At 38.7% G+C, this 12,869-nt stretch overlaps 1 protein-coding gene across 4 annotated transcripts in view; it reads right to left on the bottom strand.

Moving 5' to 3' along the window:
- The window catches only part of LOC149140384 (Transducin/WD40 repeat-like superfamily protein), a 264,051-nt gene that overhangs the window by 203,947 nt on the left and 47,235 nt on the right, over nt 1–12,869 (bottom strand). For all 4 annotated transcript variants that reach the window (XR_016264991.1, XM_089450078.1, XM_089450077.1 and 1 more), the window contains exons 5-10: nt 5,088–5,117; nt 4,758–4,894; nt 3,898–4,074; nt 3,617–3,680; nt 3,362–3,469; nt 2,535–2,688 (exon numbers count right to left, since the gene is read on the bottom strand). Coding sequence is in view for 3 of the 4 variants with exons in the window: in XM_089450078.1 (XP_089306204.1) it covers nt 2,535–2,688; nt 3,362–3,469; nt 3,617–3,680; nt 3,898–4,074; nt 4,758–4,894; nt 5,088–5,117 (670 nt within the window). In the remaining variant the exon portion in view is untranslated. The remainder of the gene's footprint in view (nt 1–2,534; nt 2,689–3,361; nt 3,470–3,616; nt 3,681–3,897; nt 4,075–4,757; nt 4,895–5,087; nt 5,118–12,869) is intronic.

The raw sequence follows: 12,869 nt of genomic DNA, 5'->3' as shown, positions 1-12,869 counted from the left end.
CCTGGTGTTTCTTGATCTCTTGGGAGGGCGACCAATTCCTTGATGAGGAGCAAGAGCATTTCTTTTTCCTTGGCTATTGAATCTGCCATTCCTTTGATTGTTGTTGCCCCTAAAATTGTTGTTGTTGTGGTCATTATCACCATGAGGTGTATCCCTTCTATTAAGACACTCCCTAGCATTGTGACCAAACTCGTTGCAAATGAAGCATGTTCCCTTTCTTCCATTTTTGAAACCAAGCCTTCCTTGGCATTGCTTCATTGAACCTGCATTGTTTTTCTTTTTAGCATGAGCGGAAAATAAAATAGGATCTTTCCTATTTAAAGGCATATCTAGTTCCATCATCCTTGTTTCTTCTTGAAAGCATCTAGTTAGCAATTCTTCAAAACCTGGAACCCTGTCGTTGTTAAGAATATTAGTGTTGAACACGTGCCATTCACGAGGGAGTCCTCCAAGGGAAATGACGATAAGCTCCCTATCAGCAATAGCTTCTCCAATCGAAAGAAGATCATTTTTTAATCTCTGTAATCCTCATCAAGTAGGATTGAATATCTTCATTTCCTCCTTTCTTTATATCCTTCAGCGTGTTCTTGAGGAAAAGAATTTGATTTACATTGCTAGATTTGAGCATGCCAACCAACCTGTCATATATCTCCTTTGATGTGTTCAAATAGGAAATGTAAGCAACTAAATGCTTATGAATAGAATCCCTGATGCTCTTCTTGGCTTTGACTTCACCCTTCTTGTACTTGGTCTTAGCAGCAGCCGGTGCATTAGAAGGAGGTTCCGAAATCTTTCCCTGCACATAATCCATCACATCTTGCTCGTTTAATGTCAAAACAAGAGACATCTTCCATGCATGATAATCAGACTTATCATGAGGCTTGTCATCAGACTTGAAGTAGGATGCGGAGGCCATTGATTCTTGTCTTTGATCGGTAATTGCTCCTTTTAGTGATTTCCCTTCTCACTCTTGCCTGGGCTTTGTCTTCACCTCAGCTCCAATACCATGTTAATTTTAGGATAACAATGGTGTGTTCTATTACTTGAATTTCTTTATTAGCCCAATATCAATATCCAGTTTAGCAATCACATCATCTTGATAGTAAAATGCAGATAGAACATAAACAATAATAGTAGAAGATAATCCAAGACAAGAGGACACAAGATATGGCACCAGCTAGGAACAAACACCAATGTGGGGAAACCCTTGATCAATTCTTCTTATAATTCTTCAAAAGGTCAGCAAAGAGAGAAAGTACAATGTATAATATTCACTTGCCCAATTATAGTGAAAATCTGATCAGTCAAATAGCAGAAACAGAAAGCCCTAACTAAAAAGTCAACACTGGTCAACAGGGCAAAATTCTTCCTCAATTCAGCTTAGTCAATCCCAGTCAACTTCGGCCTCCAACAGCAAGTCCAAACAGCCCAAAAACAATCTGAAAAAAGTCCAATCAAATGTGGTCAACAAAAGTCAATGCAGCAGCCAGCCTTAGCACAGTCAACGCTGGTCAAACAGAGGTCAGATTGCCTCAGATTTCATGCCCAAAACTGCAGCTTGCTCAAACAGAAATCCTCCACCCAAAACCGCACTCAAAACAAGTCAACGCTTGGTCAATGCAAGTCAAAAACAGCCTCTGCAATTTCGGTCAACTTTGGTCAACGGCTGGAACAGAAAACCCTTCCTTTTCTTCACACGTGTGGAGAGCAGCCTCTGAATTTCGTACCCAATCAAATGAAGGAGAGAGAAGATTGTGAGTGAGTGAAGTGTCCAAATGAGGAGGAGGCACCATGTATTTATATGCAAACATTGAGGATGAATAGACGTGACTGTTGGGCTTCTGAGCCTACATGAGTTTGCTGGCCGACCTTGACAATTTGTCCATAATCAAAATAAATTCATAATTCCATTTGTACATGTCAGAATGGGATGATCTTTAGATCAATCCTACACCTCTTGGAGAGAGGAATCCAAAAAAAATATGAGTTGCCTCATATGAGCTGCCCAATGTGAAGTTTGGCCCTAGTTGCCAAAATTAACAAAACCCTTTCTCTTCTCCTTGACCTTTGGCCACACCAAACCTCAACCTATTAATCAAGCTCTAGGTCTTGTGCGCATAAAATTGGCCCAAGGAAAGCAAATTTCCCTAACTCATTGATTGGAGCCTTGTACTTGAGTTGTGTCTTTCTCTTAGAACCCCTTAGGTCACCTCAAACCTCCAACCTAAAATACCTATTAGGTGACCATACACATAGAGGGACTCCTTCCATTGGTGAAGTCCATAAAGCAAGGGGTTTTGGCTATGGTGACAGTGAGCCACTACCCCATTGTTGTCACTTGGTCTACTAATTGCCTTGTACGGTATCCCTCCTCAAGGCCTGCCAGATTTTGCAACAACAGTTCCCAACATTTGGCTAGAGTTTCTATCAAGACAAAATTTTCCTACTTGCAAAAGCTAGACGTGTTTGTATTTCCAAATGAAAATGTATGGTAGCTGAAATTTCAGCTTGGATTCAGATAGAATCAGATTTACCTGTCCTCATGTCAAAGGAAGCCAAATCACCCGATCCAGTTCCTACAAATACTGTATAGCCATCCAGATCTTCTTTTATAACTTTAATTGGATATTCACGAAAATCAAAAGAAAGTGTGGGTCTTCTCTGTGCAGCAATATCATAGAGGCGCACCTGTTGACACAACACGCATTGTCAGAGGAAGATCATTGCAATGTCTATATAAAGAATAGAGGTAATATGGACTATAAATATATTTTCTTTGCAACACAACCTACATAACTCCATTCCATTGTAAATCTATACCACAATCATATCAAATTGCCAAATTTGAACACAACTGTATGAGAATGAAAAGTCATTTTAAACATTTTAAAAAGCGTTGAAAAATTTTAAAAAGCAATATGCAACCGGTAATTATATATCACCACCATAGCTTCTAGAGGAAAAAACAATAATCAACTAGTAATTATATATCACCACCATATATTCTAGAATCAATCTTGCAGAACTCCTCACATTTACCCCTCCAGTGCCATCCAAGTCAAGAGCTGTGAGACAGATGGCAGCTGATGACTGTATGGGCTGTGGGAAGTGTCACAAAAAGCAAACTAATAATGCCCTTTACAATATTACAGTCTCAACCATCATGAAAAAGTTGACATCTGTGCTCCCTGAATGTTTAGCTTACGAATAATTGCATATAGAAAAATCAAAAGTTGATGTGCAAAGCAAGCATGCATTCATGATTCAATTGATTATTTCTTGATTGCTGTCAACCCTATTATCATTATAAATGGCATAGCAAAAACTTGAATCAGTTTCAAGAGGGAAGAAGATGCCATACCTGATGTTGGCTAGTGCCAATCACAACTTTCCGATGATCTTCTTTACTTAAAAAGGTCATGGCAGTGACCCAGGTTGGAGTGAATAAACCTATACTGTCACGCGGAGGCTTTGCAAAGGCCAAAAAAATTGTCACAAGCCAGATTTCAACAATCAGTTTTCCACATACTTAAATCCAAGAGATGGCATGGAGCTCTACAGAAGTTTTCTGTAAAGAAAAGGCATCTACAAATGGTCCAAAGTAAAAATGGCATACCGCTTTTGCAGTCCACAATTTGCTACCTTTTTCTAGATCCCATACGTTGGGCTCAACACCCTTTCTGAATTCACAGAAGACGAAGAACATATCAGATAGAGAAGTAATGAAGACAAAGAACATATCATAGAGAGAAGTTAGAACAAAAACAGATAGAGAACCTTCTCCAAAAATAAACATGGGAATACTTGAATTATTATGCATTTGCTTGAAAACGTTTTCCTTTGAGCAAACATATAACATGTAACAGTGAACAAAGTTACAAACAATGCAAAACTTACCCACCAAAGGCAGCATATTTATCAGTGCCATCAACTTGGCAACACAATACAGTTCCAGAACCACATATTTTCCAGCCAGCTGGAGAGTCAAGTGGCATGGAAGTCATATCTACATCAGTTTTGAAGGGTCTAATAATAGCATTCCCTTTCTCAGTGCATTCAAGGAATTTGTTTGACCTGCATGTCAGTATGGAATACAAAGAATCATAATGAGACCACACCGCATAAAAACCAGAGTCTATACATCAAAAAAATTAGAGCTTAATAATGTCAGACTGTGACCTCAATAAGTCTCTGCAGTAAATATCAAGCAGAGCAGAATAAAGAGAAAAAAATTCTGGAATTTGAATATAAAGTTTGTGAGAAACTTTTAAATTGCAAATGATGAATCTATAATGTCAGGGAAAACTATCAAACAAGTGCATTGCAAAGAAATAACCATATGTTCTCGAGGCAAAAGTTCATAACTAGACAGCTATATACCAGATTCAAATCAAAATGATGGAGTCCCAATTTTCAGGACTTCCAACTACTATGGGATATAGAGTTATTCATCCATGAATTAAATTTCAGAATTTAAAGAGCCAATAACATTTTATCTGACATTTCACAGCAGTTTCACACTGACAAGTCCACTTGCAAGGGTTTTCTTTGACCATTGCCAACATGTAATAGAAATCCCACAAGACAATATCCAAAGGTTGGGGCATATTCCCTGAATCATAGCAGCAATTCCTCGATATTAAAAGGGAAAACCAAAAAAAAAAAAAAATTGTATCAGAAGCATATCCTTACAGCACTAAACAATAAAAATATTTGAAGTCTTGGGAAAGTTAAATTAAAGGAAGATTAATTTAGACCTGTCTTTTCTAAACACATGCAACCCAATGATAGGATCATTATCAGGCCTGCCACCGTTAACTGATTGTGAGGGATCTGTGGAACCAACTTCACAGGTACCACACACTGCTCCATTTCTTGGGTCAAGTATCTCTACCTGCATTCAATGGAAAATGTTAGTAATTACGCTTTTTAGCAAGAATATGTTTACCAGCAGCTGTAGAAAGTTAGTAAGTACACTTATATTAGTTTAGACCTGACGCCTATGTCTTAGAACAGTATAATAAGCAAACCAAAGAACAGTGGCATCACAGAATTGTAGGATTGATCAGCTGTGTCATCGAACTTACAACTCTGTTCTTTCTTGCAACTCCAAGCCTCTGCACACCAATGTCTAACAGGTAAGAAACATATAAGATAAGATAAGATAATTTTATTAATGTCCAACAAATGACCAAAATAGATCAACGGGACTGTCGGTTACAATGATTACATCATGCCAGGCCGGTGGACCAAACGGTCCCCTTTAACATTTCTTTTAAAAATCAGAAAATACATCTATAATCTAAGTAAATGTAAATGTAGAAGCTAGAAGCTCTTGGCTTCGAAACAAAGCACTGCGATGAAGCAGAGAAGGGGAAGAAGAAGAAGGAAAAAGGGGGGGAAGGAATCTCCTGCCCAGTTCATTTATAAATTCTCATTATGAATGACAACAAGATATGTATTACATGTAAATGGATGTTCCAGAATTGCTCCATTTAGCCATCACGAATTTTCTTCCTGAAGTCACTATTTACATTGCTCACACAAACCACAAACCCTGATAGGGAGGCACTAACCACTAATAGAGAACTTGGAAATAAATATGGGCAACATAGAGGCTGCAGTGGACGTCGCACGTGTCAGTATTTGATGTAAAAAGCTTCTGCAACTGTTGGTAATGTAAAGTTTATTTGATCCCTTAGTGTGGCTCCATTATGGTTCATGTGGATCCCTATATTATGAGTTATGTGTCAGCCTAAGTCAATATGTGCATTACACTTGAACTTTTATTTTATCAGTGAAGGTGTATAAATACACATCCATCGGAGCTCATTTGTAAATACTAAATAGCAACATAACAGCTTTGTATGCTCTGATGAAAATGTAACTAGTGTCGATGTTCATAATGTAATAAAATGTAATTTTCATCATTGAAATATTTATTATATTCATTATTGTTATTTTTGGTCAAAGTATGTTCTTCATGCTTATAGAGTCAAAAAGAGAAATGTATCTGAGACAAGTCCCATTTGGACTTTTTGTAAGAAAAGAAAAAGAATTTTATATTGAGTCAAAGTCCCCCAAAATAGTCAAAGTCAGCCCTCCTTGGAAACAAGTCAGCCTCGGCCTCCAATGGCAACCTACTCGACCTCCTAGAGAGATATATATACAAAGGACAGTTCGACCTATTGGAACATCAATCAAGCACAATTCAAGGAGCAATTTTATGAACTAGCAAAGGAGAAAGGTAGCCAAATTAAAGGAGAAAAGATCTAGCATATGTGGAGGATAATTTCTGAAAATGAGGACAAATTTGTGAGGCAGCTACAGACATATTTTTGGCTTCTAGTAGACCTGAAATTTCAGGACATTGACCAGAAGAGGACTGAAATTTCAGGATGAAGATCAGACTTGGACCAGTTTTGACCTGTGTTGATTTTGATGCTTGGAGGTGACTTGGAGTAAGGCTGGACTTGATGTTTTGGTGGCAGTTTTGGTCTTGGGTCTTGGATATCTCATTTTGATCTGATTTTATAAGAGAAAGATTGTTGGGTTTTCCCCCTTGTGGGGTTTTACCCTGTCTTGGAGGCTGGAGCTTAATTTCTGGTGTCTCTTGTCTCTGTGATCTTTATGTTTTGAACATTTGTATAATTGTTTGATGAAGAACACTTGAGAAGTAATAAGAAGATGTTAATCATTCACAAGTAATTATCAAGACAGAGAAATCAACATGCTCCTCTTATCACAACCTAGGTGCATTGCACCCACTGTGCAAATATTCATGACATTTATTGGCTCACTGAAAGATTGCAACAGCGTCATGTTCTTGTTAACATGTTGCAACTTATAAACCACAACAAAAGCCAAATCAAACCAACCTATCTTAATATACCTGTTTGAATAAGTATGGACACTTATTCAAAAGTTGCAAAAGATCCCAATTCAAACAATATTGCCAAAAATTGAAAAGGAAGGAAAAATCATATTGGAACCTGGAGCAGTCACAAAAACAAGAACCCGACAGCTACGAAATCGATCAATTTCAGAGTAACTCATCAAGTGGAAGAACTTACCTACTGAAGGTTCCACATGGAAGGACAAGAATTTTATACAGAAACATCAAGAACTACTCAACCATTGAGAACAACACTTTTTGAAGGAAAGGGGCATGTTAGGCCCCTATACTACTAATGTAACCCCTTATTGTTATTAGTACAACCCCCTTATTATATTGATGTACCCATGTAATGCCCATATTGTTACTATTGTGCCCCATAGAAGCCCACTATTGTTATTATTGTGCCCTTACATTATTATTGTTATGTCGGCTCTGATTATATTATGACCCCTTAGACTCCTATATATAGAAAGAAGGTCTTTTCATTTGTATCATCCAAGAATTGCTCATTTATGTAATGTAAAGGAGGTTGCCCCCTCGAAGAGGCTGAATTCTAAGGCGTTGATCTATCTTTTCTATCTTTTTGTGAGCTGGTTTCATAACATTAGTATCTCAACTTTCAAGGGATATAACATTGTGCTTATAATATGTCAAGGTCAAAGTAACCATGAATGTAAAAAGTTTTGTTAAGGTCACATCAGTAATGTTGGGGCCGTCATAAATTTTTACAATAATATATTTGCAGATACTATAAGAATACACACATTCAACATAAATAGAAGAGTGGAGATAAGATAGGACAAGATAATATAAGTTTCTTAATGTCCAACAAGTGACCATAAAAAAGTCAACGGGACTGCTAAGTGCATCTGTGTCAATAACTAGTGGGAGTGCAAGGGCCACTCCTCTGAAACAAGATGAAAGCAGATCTAATATAAGATTCAAGGTCTAACAACTAAACATAAAACTGTAATGCCAGTACAAGAATCAACTCACTGATGGAAGTACACAACCCTAGTGCCAGGAAAAGAATGCCACACATAGGAAAGGCCGGGAGAGGGCCACAACACATTCAGGTGTTGCTGCTGTCTCCAGAACACATTTCAACCATATATTATTGTTGCAACAAGCATACATCAGGCTTAGACCAAGGCTGCATATCCATGAACACAACTACACATACCAACCCTCTGGAAATCAACTCTGGAAAGTCATATACATTAATAATAGTGCCTTAGATTGTTGTGTTGATTTAATGACCTAACCATGACATTTGATTTTACATATATTGGTTGCATGCCACGTCTGATTAATTGAGAAGTACATGTAATAAAGCTTAATGTTGGAGCTCACTGTTTGTTCCCCAATTATGTCAGGGCAAGCTGTAAACTATCGTGTGGATTGCAAGGATTGAGCCCAGGCAATGGATTATGTTAGGTGTGTTAATGAGTTCTTACAATATGATCGACAAATAGTTGTATTGAACAATCATTGACAACCAGTTAGTTCATATTTTGTTGAAAGGCAGATCATCACAGCCATATCTCCAGCACTCAAGATTATATACAAAATGTCCTGTGCATCGCATTGTCATATTTCATGTTATTAAATAAATCCATGTTGATTCTGTTTGTTTTCCATTCTGTTTAAAACAATACTAATAAAAGAAACTTTATTAGCTTTAATTAGTGCCATGTGCTTGCCTTTGATTTGAAATATAAATTATACAACTTTTCAGATGAAATATGTTCCATTATCCACTGCCTGGGCTTCAATGTTGCAAACACCGGCATTGAGATAAAATCAGCAAGGGCCAGAAAACCAAAAAGTCGTAAAAATCAAGAAAATATCAGTAAAAATCAATATTCATCTGCAAAATTAAGATACCACCAAAATATCAGTAAAAATCGGCAAACATCGGCTATACCAAAAAATCTTGAAAAATTAGGATGTTTGCAACATTGGGCTGAATCCTTGCAATCCACAATACAGTCTACAGTGAAAACATGGTCATTGTGCAACCGCTGTGCTTGGTAGGTGGTTGAAGGAGATGCACAATCAATCTGCATGCAGGTTAAAATGAAATGGGTTTGATCAGCCAATTTTTAGCCTATGCTTGTAAAAAAAATCTTTTTATATCAATACAACCAGCAGTTTAGATTGTTTTGGTTTTGGGGACATTTGCCTCAAATAATTCTTTATTAATATGAAAACAAATTGAAGAGACTTGAAGCTCAGCTAGAACTCTCCATAACAATACAGATCCAAGAATGATCTGTTTTATCCTTGCGAAAACAAAAACAAAAAAAAAAAGTATTGATATTCAACTCAGAATTGACAACAACTTGGTGCAAAACTCAACAATAATTAATAACATACACAAAAGCCCCGAGGGTTAGCTCAATTGGTCGAGTTTCCATCTTTAAAAGAACCTTGCTAATGGGAGGTCGCAGGGTCAATTCTCCTCAATTCCCTTGGGGTTAGGCTCTGCTAATGAGCTGGCGGGATGTGATCCCTTCGGGTGGATCTGCCCGGATATTACCGTGGGTGTAACGGCGACCAATCTCTGGTGTACATAACGCACACCGAAAAAAAAAATGAGATTGGTATTGTTTGCTTTCCGCTGAATTTATTGTTAATACGCTAGTTGATGCTTTTATTCAATAGACACAGATTTGCTAGGAACTAGTTGTTGGTTTGCTAGGGTAAGAAAAATTAGCATGGTATTAGAGCAAGAACTCCAAAGTACCAATCTATGAATTACAGGTGCCAAGTTTGTACTAGATGTTGGGGCCCGGTTAGGCCATGATAGTATGAGATAGAAATTTGTTTAAGGGGGGCGAAGCAAATCAACCATACCATACACTGCCTTGAAACGAATAAAAAAAAATGGCCGAAAATCTCTTTTGGTTGAGTCAAAGAAAGACAAAAGTATTTGGTTGGACAACTGAGCTGCCAGCCGTAGTGGCCAATAGCCTGGGGTTATCAAACCTACCGCTAGAAACGACAGGCCTGGAAAGAATGACATCCAAGGGGAACTGAGAAATCACAGCAAGTGACAGCGTTGGTAGACCCAACAACAGGCAAATGTGCAAGACTAATAGCACAAAGGGAGAACCCCAACAGCACAAGGAACAACACAAATAACCAAGTCGGTGTTGAGTGAGAGAGACGCGAAGTTGGAAGGTGTTAGTTTTTGGTAGCAGCAGACAGGTGTTCTTGTCTCTATGGTTTCTATGAGGCTAAGGAACACATTTTCTCCAATAACGAGAAAAGGTTTCGCAAGAATACACCTCAATTAGATTAGCTGACCAATTATTAAAATTTCCCTTAATCTAACTTAAAATCAAATTAATTGAGGAAAATCGATTTTGCTCTAGAGACTTCTAGAAAAGTCACTTGATGGGGTCAAGATGATCTTAGCTATTGATTGTGATTAGATCATGGTCATTGATTGCTCAATGAGAAATTATAAGAGCAAGTCGATGGGGTTTGGAGAAACACTTGAGCAGTTTGGCTTACCAAGTTGCAACAAATTAGCAACGGCATAGTTGAAGCAGAGGGAGACACCAACAGCGAGGTTTCAGCGGAGATTGGGGAGAAGATTCTCATAGGAGATATCCACAGTGATTTCCAGTTTCTAGAGGTAGGAAGGAGGTCGATTTTATCTGCAAAAGAGGAGGTCAAATCAGTGGTGCGAATTAGCCAATTAACCAGTGCGAGTTGCAATGAGGAGCTCATTTCAGTGTGCCAATACCCGATCTATCACCCGAAGGTAGAGCAAGTGGGTCACGCGAAGTGTTGGAGGCAGTTTTACAGTTTACTTGCAGGAAGTGATTTCCAGAGGCTAAGCAAATTTTCACAGAGGAGCTAGTGCCCATTTCCAGTTAGCAATGTGAATTGCCAAGAGGAGTGTGAGTAGGCTAGGAGGAGGCCGATTTGATTTGCAGAGAAGACTTTGTGTTTCCAGATTATTTTGCCAGTAATGGGCAAGAAGTTTTACTCTCAAATTATTGAAGAGTAATAATATAACCCTTATCTGTTGAACTGGTTTTTCCAGAATAAATTTCAACCCCTACTCCGGTTATCAGTTTTCCTTATCACTCCATGCATTTAGTTTCAAATCCAAGCATGATAAAAATTCTAAAATCTGGAAATGATAATATTTTCTGAAAACACAAATTTGGAGATTTCACAACTGCTGAAATTGCAAAAATAAAACACAGCAAAATTATGACAGCCACACGCAGAAAATAACACTGATTTTTGGTCAATGTGACCCTGGAAAAAACTCCTACAACTCTTGGGGAAAACCAGTTTGAGAGCTCTTCTTTATTTCTAAAAATGCTTTTACAGAGAAACTGAAATACACAGTAAAAATTCCAGCAACCACAAATTACAACTTATCTCGATTTCCGTGCTTGAACTCCACCTCGAAAATCATGCCAATCAGCGAACAGCTAAAACAGAAATTTTTACAGCAATAAAACAGCATTAAATGTTGTACGGCTAGCCTTGAAAAATGTGCCCAAAACTTCTTGTCCCTCTTCCTCGATTTTTGTGCCTTTCTCCTGCTGTGCGGTTTTCCCTTGGGATGCCTGTTAATAAATCTTGCTGCCTAGATTTGTTGAAATGTCTTCTTGCTGCTCTCCTTCACTTCCTCACTACTCAGAAATTTTCTCCTTGCTCTCTCTTCTCTTTCTCTCAAATGCTCATGAAAGAATTGTTAAATTTTAGGTATGTTCTATGCTTAGAGCAATTTATTTCAATTTTCACAGTTAGCTCAATATCCTTTCCAGATTAGCAATCACATCAACATTAAAGTAAATTACAAATAGAACATAAACATAAATCACAGAAGACAAGCCAAGACAAGAGGACACAAGATGTGGCGCTAGCCAGGGACAAACCCCAATGTGGGGAAACCCTTGATTAATTCTTCTTATATGTTCTTCAATAGTTCAGCAGAGTGAGCGAGAGATAGTACGTATACAACAGAAGTCAACACTTTGACTTATCTAGATAAGAGCATAGATCATCTCTAAAAAGATGATACATGAGATCAACTGAAGACATGCTACTTCAACTAATTCTCCAAGGTGACTCCTTCACCTATCGTTGTGCTGCATTTCGTCATCATGCTGCACCTCACCGTGCTACACCATGTTGCACCCATCATCACTATGCTGCATCTCATCATGCTTCATTAATCATGATTGTACCCATCACTGTACTGCATTATGTGCCACTGTTGCACCATGTTTCCATACTGACCTATGTGCTGGCTGCATCTTGCTTGCTTGTTGTCCCTAGCATGCTTGTTGTCCTTTGCATGCTAACTGTCCCTTGCATGCTAGCTGTAACATTGCATGCTTGGTGTATTTGCTGCTAAGTACCATCAATTGTCCCAATGTTAGTTAGTTGTCCCTTGCATGCTGCTCTCCTTCGGAGACAGATGCTCTGGCCATTCCGGCAGTTCCCGACAGTTTCGACAGTTCCGGAAATTCCGGCTATTCCTGGCAGTTCCAGAAATTCTGGCTATTCCTGGCAGTTCCAGCGTCTGCCCTCTGCATCAGCTTTCTCGCCTATTCCCGCAGTTCCCGGCAATTCCGGTAGTTCCGGCAATTCCGGCTATTCCCGGCAGTTCCGGCAATTTTGGCTATTTTGGCTGTTCCCGACAATTCTAGCAGTTCCGTCTTTTACCGGCAGTTCCGACTTCTGCCCTCTGCGTCAGCTTTCCCGGCTGTTCTGGCTATTCCCGACAGTTCTAGCAGTTCTGGCTTTTCCCGGCAGTTTCGATAATTCCCAGCAGTTCCCGACAGTGCTCCGTAGTTCCAGCTTTTCCTGGCAGTTCCGGCAATTTTGGCAATTCCGGTAGTTTCGGCAATTCCTGCAGTTTCGGCTATTCTGACAATTCCGGCTATTCTGGCAATTCTGGCTATTCCCCACAGGTCCGGCAATTCTGGCAATT

Source organism: Pinus tabuliformis, chromosome X (genome assembly GCF_031772625.1).
Source record: "Pinus tabuliformis cultivar Carrire ecotype Pingquan chromosome X, CPIR1, whole genome shotgun sequence".
Lineage (NCBI taxonomy): Eukaryota > Viridiplantae > Streptophyta > Pinopsida > Pinales > Pinaceae > Pinus > Pinus tabuliformis.
This window is presented reverse-complemented; position numbering and strand designations above follow the sequence as displayed.